The sequence below is a fragment of the Sus scrofa genome, chromosome 1 (genome assembly GCF_000003025.6).
Source record: "Sus scrofa isolate TJ Tabasco breed Duroc chromosome 1, Sscrofa11.1, whole genome shotgun sequence".
In the NCBI taxonomy this organism is placed as follows: Eukaryota; Metazoa; Chordata; class Mammalia; order Artiodactyla; family Suidae; genus Sus; species Sus scrofa.
The window spans coordinates 96561553-96588258 of record NC_010443.5 but is presented as its reverse complement, the minus strand read 5'-3'; the positions used below and the strand labels follow the sequence as shown (position 1 = coordinate 96588258).

At 41.0% G+C, this 26706-nt stretch overlaps 2 protein-coding genes across 4 annotated transcripts in view; one reads left to right on the top strand and one right to left on the bottom strand.

Moving 5' to 3' along the window:
- KATNAL2 (katanin catalytic subunit A1 like 2) overlaps nucleotides 1-21407 on the bottom strand; it is a 109333-nt gene extending 87926 nt beyond the window's left edge. For all 3 annotated transcript variants that reach the window (XM_021092685.1, XM_021092692.1, XM_021092709.1), the window contains exon 1: nucleotides 21269-21407. In XM_021092685.1, the coding sequence (XP_020948344.1) occupies nucleotides 21269-21319 (51 nt within the window). In that variant the 5' untranslated portion in view covers nucleotides 21320-21407. The remainder of the gene's footprint in view (nucleotides 1-21268) is intronic.
- On the top strand, nucleotides 10597-12499 carry LOC110260788 (elongin-A; the record flags this gene model as incomplete). The annotated part of the gene is given in 2 exon segments (XM_021092723.1): nucleotides 10597-11968; nucleotides 11971-12499. Coding segments are annotated over 2 exon segments (1563 nt in total), but the record flags the coding sequence as incomplete, so codon positions are not given.

Sequence of the window (26706 nt, the reverse complement as noted above, 5' to 3'; positions counted from 1 at the left end):
CCAGGAGGTCCTATTGTGGCTCAGCAAAAATGAATCTGACCAGTATCCATGAGGACGCAGATTTGATCCCTGGCCTTGCTTGGTAGGTTGAGGATCTGGCGTTGCTGTGAGCTGTGGTGTAGGTTGCAGACATGGCTGGGACCCTGTGTTGCTGTGGCTGTGGTGTAGGCTGCCAGCTAGAGGTCCGATTCAACCCCTGACCTGGGAACCTCCATAACTACTTGGCATTGCTTCTACAGTGGCTGTGGCTCAACCCCTAGCTCAGGAACTTCCATTAAAAAAAAAAAAAAAAAAACAAAACAAAACACTAGAATCTAATCAACAGATTAGATGATACAGAAGAATGGATCAGGGAACTGAAAAACAGAATAGTGGAACTCACCCAAGCTGGAAAAAAAAAAGGGGGGGGGGAATAGGTTTTAATGAGGAGAGTTTAAGAGACCTTGTAGAACAACATCAAGGGTACTAACATTCATATTATAGGGGTCCAAGAAATATAATAAGAGAGAAAGTGGCAAATCTATATCCATATTAAGTAGATAACAAAAGATGGGAAATATGATGTCAAAAAAAGTACACATGGGGGAATAAAATGCAGGATTGTTAAAATGCATTTGAACTTAAAAGATGAGCATCTTATAGTATCTGTATTGCTATATATAAACCTTGTGATAACTATAAACTAAAAATCTGTAATAGGTACATACACAAAAGAAGAGAAAGGAATCCAAATACAACACTAAGGAAAGTTATCAAATCACAAGGGAAGAGAGCAAAAGAAAAAGACAGGATGAAAAAAACTACAAAAACAATCCCCAAAACAATTAACAAAATGGCAATTAGTACATATCTATCAATAATTACTCTAAATCTAAACAGACTAAATGGTCTGTCAAAAGACAGAGTGGCTAAAGGCATACAAAAACAAGACCCACATATATGCTGCCTACAAGAGATTCACTTTAGATTCAAAGACATATACAATAAGCTGGATATAAGATTAACATTCAGAAATTGGTTCCATTTCTATATACTAACAATGAAACATTAGAAAAGGAATATTTTAAAAATACCTTTTACAATTGCATCCAAAAAAATTAAATACCTAGGAGTAAACATGACCAAGGAGGTGAAAGACTTACATGCTGAGAACTATAAAACATTAGTCAAGGAAATTAAAGAGGATTCAAAGAAATGGAAAGATATCCCATGCTCCTGGATTGGAAGAATTAACACTGCTAAAATAGCCATACTATTCAAAGCAATCTACAGATTTAATGTGATCCCTATGACAGTTTTCATAGAACTAGAACAAATAATCAAAAAAAATTAAATGGAACCATAAAAGACCAAGAATTGCCAAAGCAATCTTGAGAAGGAAAAAACAAAAACAAGCAGTAGGCATCTTTCCCAAACTTCAGACAATATTACAAGTTATAGTAATCAAGACAGTGTGGTACTGGTACAAAAACAGACATGTGGACCAATGGAACAGAATAGAGAGCCCAAAAATAAACCCAGATACCTAAAGTCAATTAATATTCAACAAAAAAGAAAGAATATAAAATGGGGGGAAAGACAGTCTTTGCAGCAAGTGGTACTGGGAAAACTGGACAGCTACATGTAAATCAATGAAACTGGAACACACCCTCACACCATTCACAAAAATAAACTCAAAAATGGCTTAAAGATTTAAACATAAGACAAGGCACCATAAAATTACGAGAAGAGAACATAGGCAAAACATTCTCTGACATCAACTGTACAAATGTTTTCTTAGGTGAGTCTCCCAAAGCAAAAGCAATAAAAATAAAAATAAACCAATGAGACCAAACTTACAAGCTTTTGCACAGCAAAGGAAATCATAAAAACAAAAACAAAAACAACGAAAAGACAATCTCTGAATGGAAGAAAATAGGTGCAAATGATGCCACCAACAAAGGCTTAATCTCCAAAATATACAAACAACTCATACAATTCAACAGCAAAAAAACCAAACAACCCAATGGAAAAATGGGCAGAAGACCTAGATAGAAATTTCTCCAAAGAAAACATATGGATAGCCAGCAGGCACAATAAAAGATGCTCAACATCACCAATTATTAGAGAAATTCAAATCAAAACTACAATGAGTTATCACTTCACCCCAGCCAGCATGGCCAATAAGTTTACAAATAACAAATGCTGGAGAGGGTATGGAGAAAAGGGAACCCTCCTAGACTGTTGGTGGGAATGTAAATTGGTAAACCACTATAGGAAACAGTATGGAGGTTCCTCAAAACACTAAATATGGAACAACCATATGATCCAGCAGTCCCACTCCTGGGCATATATCTAGACAAAACTACTCATTGAAAAAGATACACGACCTGTATGCTCATTGCAGCACTATTCACAAAAGCCAAGATGTGGAAACAACCTAAATGTCCAATGACAGATACATGGATTAAGAAGATATACAATAGATTACTACTCAGCCATAAAAAAGAATGAAATAATACCATCTGCAGCAACATGGATGCAACTATAGATTCTCATACTAAATGAAGTAAGTCAGAAAGAGAAAGACAATACCATAGGATATCAGTTACACATGGAATCTAAATTGTGGCACAAATGAACCTATCTACAAAAACAGAAACAGACTTGCAGACATGGAGAACAGACTTGTGACTGCCAAGCGGGAAAAAAAAGGGAGTGGGATGGACTAGAAGTTTGGGGTTAGTAGATGCAAACTATTACATTTAGAATGGATAAGCAGTGAGGTCCTAGAGTACAGCACAGGGAACTCTATCCAGACTCTTGGGATAGACAGATCATGATGGAAGATAATATGAGAAAAAGAAAGTGTGTGTGTATATATATATATATATATATATATATATATATATATATGACTGGGTCATATTGCTGTACAGCAGAAATTGACACAATATTGTAAACTAACTACACTATAATAAAAAATTTAAAAAATAAACACACACACAAACTGAAAGTGAGGGGATGGGAAAAGGGTATTCCATGTAGATGAAAGTGAAAGCCAGGGTAGCAATACTTATACCAGATAAAACTGACTTTAAAACAAAGACTGTAACAAGAGATAAAAAAGTACATTACATAATGATCAAGGAGTCAATCCAATAACACAATTGTAAATACATACACATCCCACATAGGAGCATGTAAATATATAAATCAAAAGGAAAAACTGACAGTGATACAATAACAGTAAGGGAATTTGAAACCCCATTTATATCAATGAACATCCACACAGAAAATCAATGAGGAAACACTGGCCTTAAAGGACACTTTAGGCCAAATGGACCATATCTATCTATCTATCTATCTATCTGAATCTATATAACATTCTATCCAAAAGCAGTAAGCTACACATTCTTTTCAAGTGCACATGGAACATTCTCCAGGATAGATCACATGCTAGGCCACAAAACTGAGACAGGTGGGGATCTGGGTCTGTGACCCAGGACCCTTTGCTGCAGTGGCTGCAATGCTTGCACCAGACAAACATCTCCTCGAGCAACAAAATACAAAGAAACCATAAAGCACTAAAAATAACTGCATATGTGCACACTTGGGTAAATAATGGGCACAAAGATACAGAAAAACTAAAAAAACCCAACTGCCACTTCTGAAGAGCCAAGAGCAAAAGCAAAGTGTGGGAAACAAAAGCAGGGTACTATACATACCCTCTGCAAACACACCACCACCAAAGGGATGGGCAGACCACCTAAGCCACCCCTCTAGCCAGACCCCTGGAATTGACCCAACCCTCACCCCATATAAGGAAACAGCTTGCTCCACCTCCCCCCACCACTCCCAGCCCAGGAACAAGAAAGCAGTGGAAACTATTGTTTGTTTTTGCTCCCCCCTACTACAGCAGGAGCCCCAACAAAGCCTTGCCTGAATTTTCCTGTCCAGCCTCTTATCAATTTCCATTGATTAAGAAGGCCAAGAGCCAAGGATGGTAACAAAACCAGTCTCAATAAATTTAAGAAAACTGAAATCATATAAAGCATCTTTTCCAACTATAATGCTATGAGAGTAGAAATAAAATACAAGGGGGAAAACACAAATATGTGGAGTCTAGACAATACGCTACTAAACAATCAATGGATCCTTGAGGAAATTTTAAAAACCTGGAGACAAATGAAAACAAAAACACAACTATCCACAATCTATGGGACAGAGTAAAAGCAATTCCAATAGGGAAGTTTACAGCAACACAAGTTTACCTCACGAAACAAGAAAAGTCTCAAATAATTTTACCTTACACCTAAAGGAAGTAGCAAAAAGAAAAACAGAACCCAAAGTTAATAGCAGGAAAGAAATCAGACAGAAATAAATGAAATAGAAACTAAAAAAGAAATAGAAGATATCAATGAAACTAAGAGCTGGTTGTTGAAAAGATAAACAAAATTGATAAAACTTAGCCAGACTCAACAAAAAAAGGGGAGGGGAGAAGAGGGCCCAAATCAATAAAATCAGAAATAAAAATGGAGAAGTTACAACCAATAGCACAGAAATACAAAGTACCATAAGAGACTACTACTATAATTATATGCCAATTAAATAAACAACCTAGCAGAAATGGACAAATTCCTAGAAATACACAATCTCTCAAGACTGAATCAGGAAGAAACAGAAAATATGAATAGACCAATTACCAGTAATGAAATTAAACAGTAATAATAAAAAAAAAACTCCTAACAAACAAAAGTCCAGAAACAGATAGCTTCACAGGTGATTTCTACCAAGTATTATAGAATAGTAAAGATCTATCCTGAAACCATAAAAAAAAACTGCAGAAAAAGAAATGCTTTCAAACACCAGGCCAGCATAACCCTGATACCAAAACTCAACAAAGACATCACAAAAAGAAAGAAAGAAAAAGAAAGTTACAGGCCAATATCACCAATAAACATAGATGCAAATATCCTCAACAAAATATTAGCAAACTGAATTTAACAGTACATTAAAAGGATCATATACCATGATCAAATGGGATTTAGGCGAGGGGTGGAAGGATGTTTCAAAAAAAGCTATAAGACACTGATGAAGGAAAATAAAGATGATAGAAAAAGATGGAACAATAAACCATATTCATGGATAGGAAGAATGAAAATTATTAAAATGACTCACATTACCCAAGGCAATCTACAAATTCAATGTAATCTCTTGAAGTAAGAATGGCATTTTTCACAGAACTAGAACAAGTATTTCTAAAAGTTGTATGGAATCACAAAAGACCCCAAATAGCCAAAGCAACTTGGGAAAGAAGAACAAAGCTGAAGGTATCACACTCCCTGATTTCAAGCTACACTATAAACTGGCAAAACATAGCAAATCAACTATACTTAAATTTTTTTAAAAAAAGTTAAGTAAATAAACAAATAAACTATACTACAAAGCTACAGTAATCAAAACAGTATAGCACTGGCATAAAAACAAACATATAGATCAATGGAACAGAATAGAGAGCACAGGAGTTCCCGTCGTGGCTCAGCAGAAACGAATCTGACTAGTATCCATGAAGATGCAGGTTCAATCCCTGGCCTTGCTCAGTGGGTTAAGGATCTAGCATTGCTGTGAGCTGTGGTGTAGGTTGCAGACATGGCTCAGATCTGGCATTTCTGTGGCTGTGATGAAGGCCAGCATTTGTAGGTCTATTCTACCCCTAGGCCTGGGAACATCCATATGCTGGGGGTATGGCCCTAAAATGCAAAAAAAGAAAAAGAAAAAAAAAAGCCCAGAAATGAACCCACGCTAATATGGTTAATTAACCTACAACAAAGGAAACTGGAATATACAGTGAAGAAAAGACAGCCTCTTCAATAAATAGTGTTGGGAAAACTGGACAGCTACATGCAAAAGTATCAAACTAGAATACTCTCTCACACCACACACAGAAATAAATAAAATGGATTAAAGACTTAAATGTAAGACCTAAAACCATAAAACTTCTAGAAGAAAACATAGGCAGTACACTCTTTGACACTAGCCTTTGTGATATTTTTTTTTGAATATGTCTCCTCAGATAAGGGAAACAAAAGCAAAGCTTAATGAACTACGTCAAACTAAAAAGTCTGCACATCAAAGGAAACCATCAACAAAATGAAAAAGCCACATACTGAATGGGAGAATATATCTGCAAAAACAATATATCCAACAAGAGGTTGATACCCAACATATACAAAGAACTCATATAATGAAACACCAAAAAAATAAGCCACCAGATTAAAAAATAGGCAGATGATCTGAATAGACATTTTCTTTTCTTTTTTTCCTTTTTTCCCCCCCGCATTTTAGAGCACACCTGTGGCATGTGGAAGTTCCCAGGCTAGGGGTCTAACTGGATCTATAGCTGCCAGCCTACACCACAGCCATAGCAACACCATATCTGAGCCCCATCTGCAACCTACACCCCAGCTCATAGCTATGCCCGATCCTTAACTCATTGAGCAAGGCCAGGGATCGAACATGCATCTTCATGGATCCTAGTTGGGTTTGTTACCACTGAGCCACAACAAGAACTCTGAATAGACATTTTTCCAAAGAAGACATACAGATGGCCCAAAGACAGATGAAAATATTTTTAACATCTTAACTAATCATCAGATTAATACAAATCAAAACCATAATGAAATATCACCTCACACTTATCATAATTGCTATTATCAAAAAGACAACAAATAGCAAGTGTTTATGACAATGTGCAGAAAAGGAAACCCTCCTGCACTGTTGCTGGGAATGTAAATTGGTGCTGCCTCAATGAAAAACAGTACAGAACCAAAACAGACATACAGACCAATGGAACAGGATAGAGAACCCAGAAATAAACTCAGATACCTATGGTCAATTAATCTTTGACAAAGGAGGCAAGAACATAAAATGGGGAAAAGACAGTCTTTTTAGCAAGCATTGCTGGGAAACCTGGACAGCTGCATGCAAATCAATGAAACTAGAACATACCCTCACACCATGCACCAAAATAAACTCAAAATGGCTGAAAGACTTAAATATAAGACAAGACACCATCAAACTCCTAGAAGAGAACATAGGCAAACCATTCTCTGACATCAACCTTACAAATGTTTTCTCAGGTCAATCTCCCAAAGCAACAGAAGTGAAAGCAAAAATAAACCACTGGGACCTAATCAAACTGACAAGCTTTTGCACAGCAAAGGAAACCAAAAAGAAAACACAAAGACAACTTACAGAATGGGAGAAAATAGTTTCAAATGATGCAACTGACAAGGGCTTAATCTCTAAAATATACAACTCACCAACAAAAAAGCCAACAACCCAATGGAAAAATGGGCAAAAGACCTGAATAGACATTTCTCCAAGGAAGATATATAGATGGCCAACAAGCACATGAAAAAAAGCTCATCATTGATTATTAGAGAAAGGCAAATCAAAACTACCATGAGATACCACCTCACACCTGTCAGAATGGCCATCATTAATAAATTCGCAAATAACAAATGCTGGAGGGGGTGTGGAGAAAAGGGAACCCTCCTGCACTCTTGGGAATGTAAGCTGGTACAGCCCCTATGGAGAACAGTATGGAGGTACCTTAGAAAACTATACATAGAACTCCCACACAACCCAGCAATCTCACTCTTGGGCATATATCCAGACAAAAATTTCCTTAAAAAAGACACATGCACCTGCATGTTCATTACAGCACTATTCATAATAGCCAAGACATAGAAACAACCCAAATGTCCATTGACAGATGACTGGATTAGGAAGATGTGGTATATATACACAATGGAATACTACTCAGCCATAAAAAAGAACAAAATAATGCCATTTGCAGCAACATGGATGGAACTAAAGACTCTCATCCTGAGTGAAGAAAGTCAGAAAAAGACAAATATCATACAATATCACTTATATCTGGAAACTAATATATGGCACAAAGGAACATTTCCACAGAAAAGAAAATCATGGTCTTGGAGAACAGACTTGTGGTTGCCTAAGGGAAGGGAGAGGAGTAGGATGGATTGGGAATATGGGGTTAATGGATGCAAACTATTGCTTTTTGAGTGAATTAGCAATGAGATCCTACGGTTAAGCATTGAGATCTATGTCTAGTCACTTATGACAGAGCACGATAATGTGAGAAAAAAGAATATATACATGTATGTGTAACTGGGTCACCATGCTGTACAGGAGAAAAAAAATTGTATTGAGGAAATAACAATTAAAAAAAAAGAAAAATAGCAGAGATTTCTCAAAAAAAAAATAGAACTGCCATATGATCCAATAATTCCACTGCTGGGTATTTATTCGAAGAAAATAAAAATACTAATTTGAATAGATATATGCACCCCTACGTTCACTGAGCATTATTTATAATAGCCAAGATATGGAAGCAACCTAAGTGCCCATCTGGATAAAGAAGATGTGGCATATATATACAGTTGAATATTAGTCACAGAAAGAAATGAAATATTGCCATTTGCAACAACATGGATGAACCTAGAGGGTATTATGCTAAGCAAGGCAAATCAGACTGAGAAGGACAAATACCATATGGTTTCACATAAATGTAGAATCTGAAAAACAAAACAAAATGAATAAACACAACAAACAAAAAAGGAGTTACAGGAGTTCCCGTTGTGGCGCAGTGGTTAACGAATCCGACTAGGAACCATGAGGTTGCAGGTTCGGTCCCTGCCCTTGCTCAGCGGGTTAACGATCCGGCGATCCGGCGTTGCCGTGAGGTGTGGTATAGGTTGCAGACACAGCTCGGATCCCACGTTACTGTGGCTCTGGCGTAGGCCAGTGGCTACAGCTCAGATTAGACCCCTAGCCTGGGAAGCTCCATATGCCGCGGGAGCGGCCCAAAGAAATAGCAAAAAGACAAAAAAAAAAAAAAAGGAGTTACAGATACAGAGAACAAACTAGTCATTTTCAGAGGGGAGGAGGAAAGAAATAGGTGAGGGAGATTAAGAGGTACAAACTTCTGGTTGTTAAATAACTCACAGGTAGAAAATGTACAGTGTGGGGAATATAGTCAATAACTATGTAATATCTTTTCATAAATGAAAGATCAAAACTTATTGTGTTGATCATCTTTAAGTGTATCAATATTGAATAAATAAATATTGAATAACTATGTTGTAAAACAGGAACTAACATAATGTGGCAGCTGAATTATACTTCAAAAACAAACTCATAGAAAAAGAAATCAGATTTGTGATTATCGGAGGCAGTGGGTAGGGGAAGGGGATCAAAAGGTATGAACTTCCAGTTATAAGATATATAATATATCTTATATATATATAGATATATATATATAAGATATATATAAGATATAAACAAGTACTAGGGATATAATGCATAACGTGATAAATATAGTTAACAGTGCTATACATTACATATGAAAGTTGTTAAGAGAGCCAATCCATTCTAAGAGTTCTCATCACAAGGCAAAATTTTTTTCTATTCTTTAATTGTGTACCTATGTGAGATGATGGATATTCACTAAACTTATGATATCATTTCATGATACATGTAAGTCAAATTATGCTGTATACCTTAAACTTATACATTGCTGTAGGTCAATTACATATCAATAAAATTAAAATAGAGAAAGTAAAGGGTAGGGGAAGCTGTGCTAATTCAGAGATTTAGAGGATAGGACATCCAGGTACAATGCACCTCTCGCAGCCCCTTCGGGAAGGGGGCTCCGCGCTGGAAGCTGTTCCCATGTGGGGTTCCGAGTGCAGAGGTGGGGCCGAGTTCTGTGCGCCCTAGGGAGCGCCTGGCAGGGCCACTGGGCGGCGTCTGGGCTCCAGGTTGCAAAGGAGCCGCAGGGCCTGTCGCCCGCCTCGACCAGAGGAGGCTGAGGAGAGATGTGCAGCGCCCTTGGCCTCGCCGGTCCCTGTGGTAGTTCTCATGGAGAGCGTGGTGGGTCATACGGCCCGTCACGGGCAAACGCCAGTGAGTTGGAAGCCTGGCCAGGACCTGGAGAACACTGGAGAAGGAGGAGGCCATCTCCGTTGGACAGAAACTCTGAGCCTGTGGAAAGGGACCCGGGGAAGAGCCATTCCCAACCGCGGTCCCGGGACGCTCCTCTAGAAGAGGAGGCAATGGAGACAGACGCCTGCGAATGCCACGCAGCCAGGAACAGCAGATCGCACCGCCCTGAGCAGAGACAGAAGCACCGAAACCCCTGAGAGCTCGCGAGGCCCCGCCACCGGTCCCAGAGATGGGGGAGGGGCAGGGAGAGGGGCTACGACAGAAGGCAGTGCCACAAGGTTTTTCCAGCTTATTCTAACTATCAGGGATGTTCTGGTTATGGCTGGTCCCCTCCATGGCCTACGCGTCCTCATCTGATGTCCGGGGACCGCCACAGACACCCGGCCAAGGCCTGCAATGCACACGAGAAGCCTGGAGATGGCCTCTCTGATGCCCCTCAGGGCAAACGAGGGCTAGGCCAAGACCACCACCTGCGTGCCTCCCAGGGGAGAGGAGCTGGGAGTCCAAGCAGAGGGCACCAGTCTTCGCACAGGGACAGAAGCCCAGTGGGAGCCAAGGGGCAGGAGAAGTCGTCTGCTTTGATCAGCCAGAAATCAGGCCTCACTTTCTCCAGAGAAGAAAGTCCATGGCCCCTCTCCCGGAACAGCGCAAAGGAGACTCCGCCCTCTAGTGGTACCAAGGAGGAGAAGGAAAGAGTGGGCCCTGACATCCAGTTGTCACCTCCCCTCCAACAACCTTCAGACAACGACCTTAAAAAGCAAAAGCAAAAACGCCCCACCCGACGCCCCGCTGGGCGCCCGGGACCCTATTCTGCCGGGAGAGAGAAAAAAAAAAAAAAAAAGCAAAAGCAGGAAGACTCAGAGGAAACCCAATCTGGCAGAAACAAGCAGTCTCGACTGCTTAGTCTTAGCAGAGGGGGCAGGAGGCCTGTTGCCCAAGGTGAAAGAGAAGGTTTTTAATAACCGAAAGATTCAAGAAGGGAAGGTAAGACCTCCCCATTTAGATGGAAAGCCAGTAGCTTCCCTCCCGGAAGTTCAGGAGACAGATGTGGATAATAAATGCAAGCCACCCATTATGTCTTTTGAGTCATACCTCAGCTACGACCAAACTGGGGAGAAAAAGATCATGAAAATATCAGCTACTGCTCTTGAAGAAAAAGGACATGAAAAACATGATTCAAGCGAAAACTTGGACTCCATTCAGGAACTACCTAAGGCGAGTGAAAACAAATCAGAGAAGCTGCAGCCATCTGGAAATGTTTGGGCCAAGCTGGAAAAGGTCTCCACTGATGCATTACCAGTGCAGCCAGACTTCCCATCACCCGGGGTCCAGGCCAATTACCATATACTTCCTGCCTTTGAAGTGATGTCCTCCTTCCAACCAAAGCAAAAAGCACTGTCTTTACCCCAGGAAGAAGCTGGATTTACTGGATGCAGAATGAATTCCAAGACGCAAGTGTTTTCTGGTTCCAGGTGTTCCTACCCCCCAAAAATGATGACCTTGCACCAGCAGTGCATCTGGATACTTAAAAACAACATCAATTCAATCTCTAAAGTGGGAGGAGTCCCATATTCAGTTCTTGAACCCATTCTGGAGAGCTGTGCACCTGATCAGCTGTATCGAATAAAGAAATACAACCATGTCCTAGTCAAAGAGACTGACAAATTGTGGAAAATCCACTGTCACCAAAATTTTAGGAAAGAAACACCGAAAGAGCACGAGTCATGGAGAGAGATGTACCTGCGGCTTCAGGATGCCCAAAAACAGCAGCTTCAAGCACTGACAGTGAATATCCAATCTTTTCATGCCAATAAGCCCAAAGGCCAACAAGCAAAGATGATCCTTTTCAACTCTGTGGCCAGGCCACTTTCTGACATTAGAAGGAAACAGAAGAGATTTGAAATAGGAAGAACAGCTCTCCTGGAAGAAGTCAAGATCAAGCCAGCCCAGTACCCACAGGAAGCAGCTGTACTCCCTCCATCAACAGCAACCTTAACCTCATCCATGAGAAGTGAGACCATACCTGCTCAAGCACCACCAGTATCCACCTGACAAGGGTGGTCAGCGGCAAGAAACCTGCAAAGAAAATCACCCCGATGATGGCCAAGACAACTAAAGATTTCAAGAATAGGTTCTCTCGACGATGAATTGAGGCCCGGCCATGGACGTAGAATTCAGGGGAAGGAATACAGGGCTGGGGGGGGGGTAGGGAATGGGACTTCCAAAGGAGACCAGAATCTTTTGTTTTGCAGAAATTTTGGACTCTGATTCCTATAGCTTTCAAGCATTGCACCAGTGAAACTACATGCCACAGCCATGGCCTCCCTGCCTAGAGAACACTTCAGAATTCTGAAGATGAGAAGCCTTATTCTCACTGAGGATTTTAAGAAGAATTATACTTTTGTTGTTAACTTGCCTTTTTGCAGAAAATAAGACACAGTATTAATTAATAAATATTACCCTCAGATTGCATTTATATAAATAAATAAAGTACTTAGCATAGGATTTTTTTTTTTTTTATGGCTGCACCTGCAGGTATGGACGTTCCCAGATGAGGGGTCGGATTGAAGTTGCAGCTCTGGCCTATGCCACAGCCACAGCAATGCCAGATCTGAGCCACATCTGTGATCTACACCACACCTCATGGCAGTGCTGGATCCTTAACCCACTGAGCAAGGGCAGGGATCGAAGCTGCATTCTCACAGAGATAAGTCAGGTTCTTAAACCCCTGTGCCACAGTGGGAACTCCATGGGTTTTTGTTTTTGTTTTTTAAATCGTAGGGTAGGAGTTTCCATCATGGCATAGTAGAAATGAATCTGACTGGGAACTATGAAGTTGCTGCCACGTCCAGCACTACAGGGCAACATTAGAAGGAAACAGACAGATCCTGGAAGAGGGATGGCGCAGCATAACAAAGCACAGAAGACTCTAACATTTAGAAAAGTGGGGGGTCAGGAGGCACCCCATTCCACAGAACAAAGGCGCCTAGGTTTTAGCCCACATGCCTTAACAAACCCAATTAGCATCCATGAGGCCAAGGGTTAGATCCCTGGCCTTGCTCAGTGGATTAAGGATCCAGCATTGCTGTGAGCTGTGGTGTAGTTGGCAGACATGGCTCAGATCCCCCTTTGCTGTGGCTTGTGGCATAGACAGCTACAGTTCCAATTTGACTCCTAGCCTAGGAACATCCATATGCCACAGGAGCAGCCCTAATAAGACAAAAAAATAAAAAATAAAAATAAAATAGGAGTTCCCATTGTGGATCAGTAGGTTAAAAACCCGTTATCAAGTCCTTAAGGATGCAGGTTCACTCAGTGGGTCAAGGATCCAGCATTGCTGCAAGCTGAGGCATAGGTTGCAGATGTGGCTTGGATCCGGTGTTAGCGTGGCTGTGGTGAAGGCCTGCACCTGCAGCTCCAATTCAACCCCTAGCCTAGGAACTTCCGTATGCTACAGGTATGGCCCTAAGGAGAAAAATAAATAAAGAAATCAATAACCCTGGGCAAACTGGGAGTAGAATAATGCTGCCTTATCTTGACAAAAAAAAAAAAAAAAATCTACAAAAAAAACTACAGTAAACATTATACTAGAGGGTAAAATGTTAAAAGCTTTCCTTTTGAGACTGGGGAAAAGACAATAATGGCTCTCATCCCCACTTCTATTCAACATTGTAGTATATTGGAGGCCCTAAGCATCTAAGATTAGGCAAGAAAAATAAACAAATGGCATAAAAATTGAAAAGAATTGGAGTTCCCATCGTGGCGCAGTGATTAACAAATCCGACTAGGGACCATTAGGTTGCGGGTTCGATCCCTGGCCTTGCTCAGTGGGTTAAGGATCTGGAGTTGCCGTGAGCTATGGTGTAGGTCGCAGACGAGGCTCCAATCCTGCATTGCTGTGGCTCTGGCGTAGGCTGGTGGCTACGGCTCCAATTAGAATTAACTTTGTCTTTTTTTTTTTTTTTTTTTTTTCTTTTCGCCTTTTCTAGGGCAGCTCCCGCAGCATATAGAGTTTCCCAGGCTAGGGGTCTAATCTGAGCTGTAGCCACCAGCCTACACCACAGCCACAGCAATGCGGGATCCAAGCCATGTCTGTGACCTACACCACAGCTCAGGGCAATGCCGGATCCTTAACCCACTGAGCGAGGCCAGGGATCAAACCCGCAACCTCATGGTTCCTAGTCAGATTTGTTAACCACTGAGCCATGGCTGGAACTCCTAACTTTGTCTTTAATCATGGATAATTTTATTGTGTATGTGAAGATATCAAAAGAATTCACAGATAATTCTTAGAATTAATAAATGAATTTAACAATGTTGCTAAAGATCAATATACAAAATCAATTGCATTTCTATGTATTAGTAGTAAGCATAAAATTAAGTTTAAAAAACCAAGAAACCAGGGAGTTCCCATTGTGGCTCAGTGGTAATGAACCCAACTAGTATCCATGAAGATGTGGGTTCAATCCCTGGCCTGGCCTGGCTCAGTAGGTTAAGGATCGGTGTTGCCCTGAGCTGTGGTGTAGGTGCTTGGATCCCACATTGCTGTGGCTCTGGCGTAGGCCGGCGGTTACAGCTCCCATTAGACCCCTAGCCTGGGAACCTCCATATGCCCCGGAAGTGGCCCTAGAAAAGGCAAAAAGACAAAAAAAATAAAATAAAATAAAATAATATATTCTTCAATTGAAAGAAATTTTTATTATAATTATTATTATTATTTTATGCCCCACCCATGGCATGGGGAAGTTCCCAGGCCAGTGGTTTGAAAAATCCTAAGCAAAATATTAGCAAATTGAATCAGCATTACGTAATATCAAACCTCAGTGCATATTAGGAATGAGGTAAAGTTATTTTAATATGAAAGAATCAAGCAATATAGTTAATGCATCACATTACAAAATAAAGAGAAATGATGCTGCATCCGAGCCTACAACTGCCTTCTTTACCCCACCGAGCCAGGCTGGGGATGGAACCCTTCACTCTGTAGCCACTGGTGGCCACTGGAGTCAGATTCTCAACCGTCCGTGCCACAGCAGGAACTCCGGGAAGACATTATTTTTAAAGTGTCAATTCTTTTCAAATTTATCTTCAGATTCAATGCCGTCCCAATCAAAATCTAGCAATCTTTGTGGAATTTGGCAAGTTGATTCTAAAATATGTAAATACATGTTGTCAATAATACTGTGACCATTTGACAAATAAGAACAAGTAGAAGTCTCTGCTCTAGTGGCTATCGAGAATGGATACAACTACAGTTATTAAGACTGTGTGGTACTGGCATAGGAAATAGACAAATAGACCAATGGAACAGACTTGAGGACCCAGAAACAATTCTGCATATTTTCCAAATCTATAAGTTCCATTTTAATCCTCTTTTATCTTCTGTTTTTCTCTTTATAATCATGTTTTCCTTAAATGCTTAAACATACTTATAATAGCTATGCTTAAAGATCCTGTCTGCTAATCTTGTCTTTTCTTGTATTATTGAATCTTCTTTTTGTCCTGATTTTGACACCTTTTCCTGTTTTTTATGATGGCTATTTTTTCTTGGATGTTAGTCTGTGAATCTCTAGATTTTATTACCTTCTTTTAAGTATGTTGAGGCCTTTTGTGGGGCAGGTAATTTAATGTTTTCAAGTTAAGTCTGATCCAATTAAGCTTTTTAGGAAAGAGATAATTTCAAGTCACCTTTATTCTAAGGCTGGTTTAGCTCACTCTTTAATGCATTCCTGTCTGAAAGTTGTACTAAATGTTCTCTTGTTCTGCAAGAAGTCTCCACTCAAGTTGAATGGAATTCAATTGTCTCTCAATGAGCACTAGTAGCTATTCAGCTTTAGTTCCTGGTAATTGGTTTTTCCTCAACTTCATACTTCATATGCACAGCTTAGAATTCAGCTAAAAGCTTTGAAGTATGGAGCAATTTGTTTGCAAATCTCTTTCCTCCCTGGTCTTCTTCCCTCTCAATTCTAACCACCTAGGTCTTCCCAAATCCTACTCTCTGTCTCATCTTTGCAAACTGCTGTGCTCTGCTTACATTCTCCCTTGTGCGTCAGAATGCAGTTACCACTTTCAGGCAGTAGACTTTCTTTCATGATCACGCTGTCCAATGTCTGAAAACTAGTCCAATTTCTTAGTTACATATAGCAGGAAGGCTAATCTGGAACCATTTACTCTTTCACTTTTGAAAGCAGATTGAGAACTATACTTTTTGTGCTTAAAAATAAAACCTGGGAGTTTCCCAGTGTGGCTCAGTGGAAACAACCTAACTAGTATCCATAAGGATCGTGGGTTTGACACTGCTCAGTGGGCTAAAGATCCCACGTTGTGGTGAGCTGTGGTGTAGGTTGCAGACACAGCTCAGATCTCATGTTGCTGTGACTGTGGTGTAGGTCAGCAACTGCAGCTCTGATTCAAGCCCTAGCCTGGGAACTTCCATATGCCTCACTTGAGGCCCTAAAAAGTAAAAAGAAATTAAAAAATAAATAAAACCTAATAAAGTTAATGTTTACTTTTACAAAAGAAAAGATGTTTTTAACTCAAAACATAAAGTATACAAATTCTTATCTATATATTCTCATATTCTTAGTTTGTGTTCTAAAAGAAAAAAAGAACAAATCTCCAAAAGTAGCAATGTGACATTACCAAAAATGTTCCAGGTTGTCTCATCAGTCTCCCTTTCTTGGTCCAAGCACAGGAAGAATGTGGTTCAACAGCAGTCACAGCATTTTAAAAGATGCCCACAGGGCTATAGCAGTGGTCAGTAGTGAAGCGGTTAATCTTTCTCATGTAAGAGTTACTTAAAATTCAGCTTAGCTTTATGGTGATTTAGGATTTGTTTAATTAGTATTTAGAACTGTGCATTGTTTATAGCTATTGGTATTTCAATAGATGCTTAAATGTTTGAACATTTAAAGTTTACTGAGCCTTAGTTCTCTATAGAAAAACATTGATGTAATTAAATTTTCAATTACTTTTTTTTTTTTAGGGGCCCCGGCAATTAATAAAAGCTAAGGCATTTAACAACACATTTAAAAACATAGTTGGCCACCTCATTAATTAGATAACACTTATAGTAGATATTTCTTAATATAAAAGTCTCACATTAGAAAGTCACAACTTTTGAAAAGTACATGTAATGACACAGAAGAAATAAAAGTAACTGTTTCAGATTCTTTTGTGTGCACATGACTGTGCAGATCAATTACAGCTTTCTAAAAACCATTCTTTTTTTTTGCTTTGTAGGGCTGCACTGGCTTCATATGGAAGTTCCCAGACTATCAGTGGAATCTGAGCTACAGTTGCCGGCCTACACCACAGCCACAGCAACTACAGACAAGTCTGTGACCTACACCACAGCTCATGGCAATGCCATATCCTTAGCCCACGGAGTGAGGCCAGGGATCCAAACCACATCCTCATGGATTCTAGTCGGATTTATTTCTGCTGTGCCACAAAGGGAACTCCCTAAAAAAACACTCTTCTGCATTGATACCAATTACTACTTTTTTTTTTTTTTTTTTTTTGTCTTTTTGCCTTTTATAGGGCCGCACCCGCAGCATATGAAGGTTCCCAGGCTAGGGGTCCAATCGGAGATGTAGCCACCCGCCTACACCACAGCCACAGCAACATGGGATCTGAGCCACATCTGCAACCTACACCACAGCTCACGGCAACGCCGGATCCTTAACCCACTGAACAAGGCCAGGGACCAAACCCAAAACCTCATAGTTCCTAGTTAGATTTGTTAACCACTGAGCCACGACGGAAACTCCAATTACTACTTGTTTTTAATTGTGTGGGCAAATTTAAAACACTGAAGCAATTGCTTCTCAGAGCTTCCCTGCCCTTAGCACAGGTTAGAGGGTCTAACCTTCAACTTGAAAAAAAGAAAGTGATCAAAGTTTACAGATTGGATATAGTCTTATTTTAATTGAACACTAAATTTAAAAGGGAATAGGAGAAAAGTTCGCATTATGCCTCAGCAGAAATGAACCCAACTATTATCCATGAGGATGTGGGTTCCACCCCTGGCCCCGCTTTGTGGGTTAAGGATCCAGTATTGCCTCAAAATTCCTTGTAGATATTCAGTACAATTTCATCCAACTCACTGATCACCTCCCCCACCTCAACCTTATTCCCTCCCTAGACCCCTAAACAGCACAATTCATTGGACTAAGACCCCAAAAGCTGAAGAATCAATGAGCATACCGAAATAGGGCTCTCAGTGACATCTAAGGAACAGAACAAAAAAATAAGACTGGGCCTCTGTCTCTAAGTTACATGAGTCCTATTTGAGAGGCTATATCCCATGTAGGAAATAGATAATAACATAAATTAATCACATAATAATTTGTATGGTACAAACTATATGAAGTGAGAAAACCTGTCAGATGAGAGAATGTGAAGGCAAAGCAGAAAGGGGCTGGATGCAGAGGTTGTGCCACATCATTATAGTACTCTGTATATTTTGTCAAGGTTGGGGGTTTTATCCCAAGTTTAATGGAAAGCCATTAAAAGGATCTCGCCCTGGGTTAATAGATACAAACTATTGCCTTTGGAATGGATTAGCAATGAGATCCTGCTGTGTAGCACTGGGAACTATGTCTAGTCACTTATGATGGAGCATGACAATGTGCGAAAATAGAATGTGTACACACACGTGTAACTGGGTCACCATGCTGTACGGTAGAAAAAAATCTGTACTGGGGAAATAACTATTAAAAAATAATAATAATTAAAAAAAGGATTTCACCCAGGGAGTTCCCATTGTATCACAATGGAAAAGAATCTGACTAGAAACATGATGTTGCAGGTTTGATCCCTGGCCTCGCTCAGTGGGTTAAGGATCTGGCGTTGCAGTGAGCTGTGGTGTAGGTTGCAGACGCGGCTCAGATCTGGTATTGCTGTGGCTGTGGTGTAGGCCGGCAGCTACAGCTCCGATTGGACCCCTAGCCTGGGAATCTCCATATGCTGCAGGTGTGGCCCTAAAAGGATTAAAAAAAAAAAAAAATTACTCTGATCGCTGGATGACAAATGGACTGGAGGGAAGCAAACCAACAGGAGGAATAGGTAAGACGCTGCTGAAATGGTTCAAGTGAGAGATGATGGTGGCTTGTACCCAAATAAAGGCTGTGGCGATATGATTAAAGACCCATTATAGAAATAAAATCCATAGGATTTGCTAATGTCTTCCTTATGTAGAGGACAGGGAGGAGGAATTAGTAAGAAGAAGGAGCTAAAGATAACTCCTAGAATTCTGATTTGAGCAATTGAGTGAACGGTGGTTTCACCCAGAGAGGAAGGTTAAAAGTTAGGAATTGAAGGGAGTTCCCATCATGGCTCAGTGTAAATGAATCTGACTAGCCTCCATGAGGACGCAGCCTGGCCTCGCTCAGTTGGTTAATGATCAGGAATTGCCATGAGCTGTGGTGTAGGTTGCAGACACGGCTTGGACCTGGCATTGCTGTGGCTGTGGTGTAGGCCAGCAGCTGTAGCTCTGATTCGACGCCTAGCCTGGGAACCTCCATATGCCGTGGGTGCGTACCTAAAAAGACTGAAAAAAAAAAAAAAAAAAGTTAGGGATTGAAGAAGTTAACATGCAGATACTTGAGATGTCCCAATAGATTTGCCAAGAAATCAATTTGTTCTCTACATGTTCCATCTTCTAGGACATCTCATGGGTTTGGGACTCAGCAAAGAAGTCCAGTCTAGAGTTAGTTTGGGGGAATCGTTGGCTACAGTTGGCATTGGAAGTCATAAAAATGTGTAAGACTATCCACCGAGGGCAGTGGTTTTCAAACCTGGAGTGTGCATTTACAACGCAGATTTCAAGATCCCCACCCCAGGAGTTCCTGTCATGGCTCAGGGGTTAACGATTCTGACTAGGAATCATGAGGTTGTGGATTTGATCCCTGGCCTTGCTCAGTGGGTTAAGGATCTGGCGTTGCTGTGAACTGTGGTGTAGGTCACAGATGTGCCTCGGATCTGGTGTTGCTGTGGCTGTCGTGTAGGCCGGCAGCTACAGCTTCGATTAGACCCCTAGCCTGGGAACCTCCATATGCCACAAGACCAGCTCTAGAAAAAGGCAAAAAGACCAAAAAGACCAAAAAAAAAAAAAAAAAAAATCCCCATCCCAGAGAGTTTCTGACCAGGTAATTACTGGTGAGGTTCAGGAATCTGCTTTATTAAAAGCCAACCCAAATTGCAGGTTGTTCAGGTTCCAACTGGAATGGGCTGAAGCACAATCCAGAGGTGAAGTAATAGCAAGGGCAAATGCAGCCAATCCTTTCCAGAAGCTGAGAGTAACAAATTGAAGAGAGGTTGGTAGGTAGAGAGTATGAGGCCTAACAAAGGGTTACCTTTTTTGTATTATTAGTTTTTGAGGGGTTTTTGTTTTTTTTTTTAAAGGTGAGAGACCCTAGAGTGGTGGTTAATAACACTGGCTATGTATCAGTCACCTGTTGAGGATTTAAAAAATACCAAAGCAGAAGATACACTAAAACCAATAAAGCAGAATCTCTGGAGGTGGAGCACAAATATTGGTATTTTTAAGTGCTAATTCCATATGTCATCCTCCTCCCTCCTCCCCCCGCACTGTTTTTGTCTCCCCAGTGCCTGGCATGTGGCACATCTTCAATTCACGTTTTTTTGTAGTGGAAAGTATTGCTGGGCCAATTAACCGATGGCACACAATGGGAAATAGTATGTTTGTAAAATTCACGTAATCTTCCTGTGAAAAATATTAAATAAAGCCCATTACCTTCCTTTTAAATGCGGGGACGCAAGCCTGAGAAAGGAATTGAATTCCTAAGGTGTCTCAGTCTTGGTAATAATGAATAAGGACCAGAACCCAGTATTCCAACTTCCAGGTCACTGCTGTCCCGCCTTTCAACAACCTCATTTTGACCTCTCCCCAAACCAGCTCGCCCGTCAAGACGCGGTCTGATCAATAACACCTCCCCTTCGACAGCTCATTTCCTCAGTCACAATCTACCCTGACGTCCCTTTCATCAAACCGTTGTCAAGCCCAGTCCCGCCGGGGTCCCAAACCCACCCTTCCTTCATCACCGCCTCAAACCCAGTCCTCGAACTTTTAACTGTGGGGCCGAAGGACCCACACTGCGCTTGCGCCACTCCGGCGGAGGACTCTGTCGCCACAGCAACCGGAGACACGCGAATCTGCCCGCAGAAACAGGAGGAGAGGAACTCCCGGTGTTACCGTTGTTGTTGTTGTTATTATATATGCTTTCCTTACCGCTTCCCGCGCCTGATGCGTGAATTTGAGGGTCTGGTAAGAAAGCTCCATCAGGACACTGTTTTAGGGACGGAGAGAAGGGAGAAAAGGAGCCAGGGACTATGGAAGCTGACCAGTACGTCCGCTGAAGGCGACTCAGGGAAACCTGACGCTTAACCAGCCCGCCCCCTTCACGATTGGCCAGAGGCTAGACCTACCAGCCAATCACTAGGCAAAGATGGATTCTTTACTCTTGCCAATCAATGTTAAAATAAACGTGTTATCCCGAGCGTTTGCACAGTACTGGCCAATCAAGAGACAGAAAGGGGATGATTGGCAGGTCCTGGGCATCTGCAATTGTTTAGGTTTCCTTAATTGTCTCTTAAAGTTTCCGTCTCTTAGTATTTATCCTTGATTTTGGCAGTTGTTCAGAGGCCTTTGTGACCCGATGCTTATGTTCCCGAGACTGTATTTTGGCATCCCATCTTCTCTAGGCCCCTCTCTCCCTCCCAAAAGTAAAGGTTTGGAAAGTCTTCCCTACTTTACTTTGAAATTGTCTGTACTTGGTCCATTTAGACTAATAGAATACGTTATGGACTTTGGCCGTTAGGGGCTTTCTTGGATGCAAACTCTGCATTAAACTTTCCCTTCTCCTCCAATTTCCCCGACGTCAGACCTACTCTCATTGGAAGTGGAGGAACATGAACTTTACCTTTTCCTCTGCTTAGTTTTTTTCGTGTCATCAGTGTCTTTCCCTTCTGTCTCTCTTGCTATGAGTCTTATTCTAATCCCCCCCCCTTATTATCTTTGGCTTTCTTCATCATTCTCTCCCCTCAGGATACAGAAATAGTTCTCCTCAGTCTAAAAAAAAAAAAAAAAAAAACTCATAACTGTTGAACTGAATCACCTCTCTGGCTCTCACTTCAAGCTTTCTGAAAGGACTGGCTATCTCTTTCTCTTCCTCAACTCCCATTCATCTTTCAACACTTTCTGCCCCATTCCTTTGAAGATGTTCTTGCCAAAGTTAACAATACCAGAGTTCCCACTGCAGCACAGTGGGTTAAGAATCTGACTGCAACGGCTCAGGTCTCTGTGGAGGTGCAGATTTAATCCTCTGCCCAGCACACTGGGTTAAAGGATATAACATTGCTGCAGCTGTGGCTCAGATTCAATCCCTGGCCTGGGAAAGGTCCATATGCCACAGGTGCAGCACTAAAAAGATAAAAGCAAAAAACCAAGTTACCAATACCTCCCAATTAGGAACTCCAGTTATAGATTATTTTACACTGCGCTTAAACTTGGCACCTTTTGAAATTGTTCAACACTCTCTCATTAGTAGTAATACCTGCTTATTAAACATCTACAAATACATTTATAATCGGAAGTTCCCGTTACCATGCAGCAGGTTAAGAACACAACTAGTATCCATGAGGGTGTGGGTTTGATCCCTGACCTCGATTAGTGGATTAAGGATCTGGTGTTGCCATGAGCTCTGGTGTAGGTCACAGAAACAGCTTGTATCCTGCTCTGCTGTGGCTGTGGTGTGGGCTGAAAGCTCTGATTCAAGCCCTAGCCTAGGAACTTCCATATGCCGCAGGTGCAGCCCGAAAAATTAAGTGAATAAATAAATAAAAATAAATCTATAATTTATTAAACTTCTAAAGCAGAGCACCAGATAGTGTACTATGTAATTTATGTGATTATCCCACAGAGAAGCTATTAATGTTCCCAATCTACAGTTGTAGAAACAGGCTCAAAGAGATGAGTTAACTAATTCTAGGCTATCCAACAAGATAGAGTTAGGAGGCAAACCCTGAAGCCAGTGTTCCTTTCCTCTACACCATGATGCTACTCTTTCTGTCCAGTTTCACCTGTCATTTCCACCCTGACCCAAGGCACCTCCTCTCATCTCCCACTTTATAGCGAACTGCATATAATGCTTATGAACCAGTCCTGAGAAGCTCCTTTTGGCCCAGAGGATCACTCCTACCTCATTTGCCTAATAAAAGCCTATTTCATCTTGTAAGAGTCAGCTCAGGAATCACTTTCTTGGACAATTCAGAGGAGTTTCACATCACCATGCTTACTCCAGGCAGAGATTAGGTGGAGAGAAAAATTAGCCTGATTCCACTATATACCTTTTACACTACACTTAACACATTGTTTTGTTTACATGATTTTCAAGAAGTTAAAACTATGACTCTCTAGTTTCCACTGTGGCAAAATGGGTTAAGAATCTGACTGCAGGAGTTGCTGCTGTGACTCAACAAGAGGTGGCTTCTTTGGAGCTCTGGGACACAGACAGGTTCAGTCCCCAGGCAGCACTGTGGGTTATGGATCAACACTGCCCACACCTACGGCTTGGATCTGATCCCTGGCCTGGGAACTCCACATGAAGCGGGTTGGCTCCCTGAAGAGGCTTGGGTTCAATTCCTGCCCAGGTGTAGTGGGTTAAAGGATACAGCGTTGCCACAGCTGTGGCATACCTCACAGCTGCAGCTCAGATTCAATCCCTGGTCCAGAAACTTCCATATGCCACAGGTACGTCCATAAAAAACAAAACGAAACAAAACATCTCTTTAATGTGAATGGAATGATTTTACCTAAATCACTGAGGGAGCCAGTAAAAGCTGGTTTAAAGAGCATTTCTAGGGAAGGGATATTTATAGGAATTTTGAGGAAAAAAAAGTTAGACTAAGATTGCTAGGTTACATACGAAACCAGTTAATATTCTACAGGGTAATAAAAACCTTGACCTTTTTTTTTTCCTAAATGACATAGGTACATTCCTCTAGTTTGGGTCATTTACATTTAAATTTTAACCAATTAAAATTAAATAAAGTTAAAAATTCAGTTCCTCAGTCATGCTAGCAACATTTCAAGTATTCAATTGTCATATTAGTTAACTACTAATATATTGGACAGCACAGATATAGAACATTTCCATCATCACAAAAAGTCCTTTTGGATCAGTTGGGCCTCTTAAATATTTTTCTAGTATGACCTTGAAAGGTCATGCTGTACTCTCTTTTACCTTTGTTCCAAAATTAGTATAATTTGTGTGTGTGTGTGTGTGTGTGCCTTTTCTAGGGCAGCTCCTGGGGCATATGGAGGTTCCCAGGCTAGGGGTCGAATCTGAGCTGTAGCCACCGGCCTACACCACAGCCACAGCAACTCGGAATCCGAGCCATGTCTGCGACCTACACCACAGCTCATGGCAATGCTGGATCCTTAAACCCACTGAGCAAGGCCCGGGATCAAACCTGCAACCTCATGGTTCCTAGTCAGATTCGTTAACCACTGCGCCACGAAGGGAACTCCGAAATTTAGTATAATTTTTTTCAAGGGAGTTTCTGTCCTGGCTCAGCAGAAATGAATCTGACTAGCATCCATGAGGATGCAGGTTCAATCCCTGGCCTCGCTCAGTGGGTTAAGGATCCAGCATTGCCGTGAGCTGTGCTGTAGTTCTCAGGTGTGGTCTGGATCTGACATCGCTGTGACTGTGGCACAGGCCAGCAACTACAGCTCTGATTCAACCCCTGGCCTGGGAACTCCCACGTGCTGAGAATGCTGCCCTAAAAAGACGAAAACAAGATCAAAAAAATTTTTTTCTAAAGAATTTTCTCCCCATGACCACTGGCTTTTAAAGGTTTCTAACTGAGACCCACATTAGGAAATAAATACATTTTTAGTCAACTAATATTTGACAAGGGAGCCAAGAATACTCAATGGTGAAAGGATAGTCTTTCAACAAGTAGACTTGTTGATGGGAAAACTGGATATTCACCTGCAAAAGAATAAAACTGGACCCCAATCTTACACCATTCACTAAAACTAACTTGAAATGGATTAAGGACTTAAATGTAAGACCTGGAGTTCCCGTTGTGGCTCAGTGGTTAACTAATCCGACTAGGAACCATGAGGTTTCGGGTTCGGTTCCTGGCCTTGCTCAGTGGGTTGGGGATCCGGTGTTGCCGTGAGCTGTGGTGTAGGTAGCAGATGTAGCTTGGATCCTGCGTTGCTATGGTATAGGACGGCAGCTATAGCTCCGATTAGACCCCTAGCCTGGGAACCTCCATATGCCACAGGTGCGGCCCTAGAAAAAAACAAAGACAAAAAAAAAAGTAAGACCTGAAGCCACAAAACACCCAGAAAACATAGGGGGAAAGCTCCTTAACATTGGTCTTGGCAATGAGTTTTGTTTTCTTTCGTTGTGTTTTCTGATATGACACCAAAAGCACAAATGACAAAAGCAAAAATCAACAGGTGGGATTACATCAAACTAAGAAGTTTCTATACAAGAAAAGAAATGATCTATAAAAAGAAAAGGCAACCTCTGAATTCCCATTGTGGCTCAGCAGAAACGAATCTGACTAGCATCCATGAGGACGCTACAGCTCCGATTGGACCCTTAGCCTGGGAACCTCCATATGCCTCTGGTGCAGCCCTAAAAAGATAAAAAAATAAAATGAGAGAGAGAGAGAGAAAAGGCAACCTACAGAATGGGAGAAAATTTTTGCCATCTTTCTGATAAGGGTTGTTAATATACAAAATATATAAGAAACTCATATGATACAATGGCAAAAAAAAAAATCTGATTTAAAAATGGGCAGAAGCACCTGCATGTTCATTGCAGCACTATTCACAATAGCCAGGACATGGAAACAACCCAAATGTCCATCGACAGATGATTGGATTCAGAAGATGTGGTATATATACACAATGGAACACTACTCAGCCATAAAAAAAGAATGACATAATGCCATTTGCAGCAACATGGATGGAACTAGAGAATCTCATCCTGAGTGAAATGAGCCAGAAAGACAAAGACAAATACCATATGATATCACTTATAACTGGAATCTAATATCCAGCACAAATGAACATCTCCTCAGAAAAGAAAATCATGGACTTGGAGAAGAGACTTGTGGTTGCCTGATGGGAGGGGGAGGGAGTGGGAGGGATCGGGAGCTTGGGCTTATCAGACACAACTTAGAATAGATTTACAAGGAGATCCTGCTGAATAGCATTGAGAACTATGTCTAGATACTCATGTTGCAACAGAAGAAAGGGTGGGGGAAAAACTGTAATTGTAATGTATACATGTAAGGATAACCTGACCCCCTTGCTGTACAGTGGGAAAATAAAAAAAAAAATTAAATAAAAAAAAATAAAAAATAAAAAATAAATAAAAATGGGCAGAAGACTTGAATAGACATTTTCCCAAAGAAAACATACAAATGGCCAAGTACATGAAAGGGTCCTCAATATCATTAATCATAAGGGAAATGCAAATCAAAACCACAGTGACATATAATTTCACACCTGTTAGAATGATTATTATTAAAAATACAAGAACAACCACTATGGAAAACAGTATGGAGGTACCTTAGAAAACTAAATATAGAACTACCCTATGACCCAGCAATCCCACTCTTGGACATGTATCTGGACAAAAC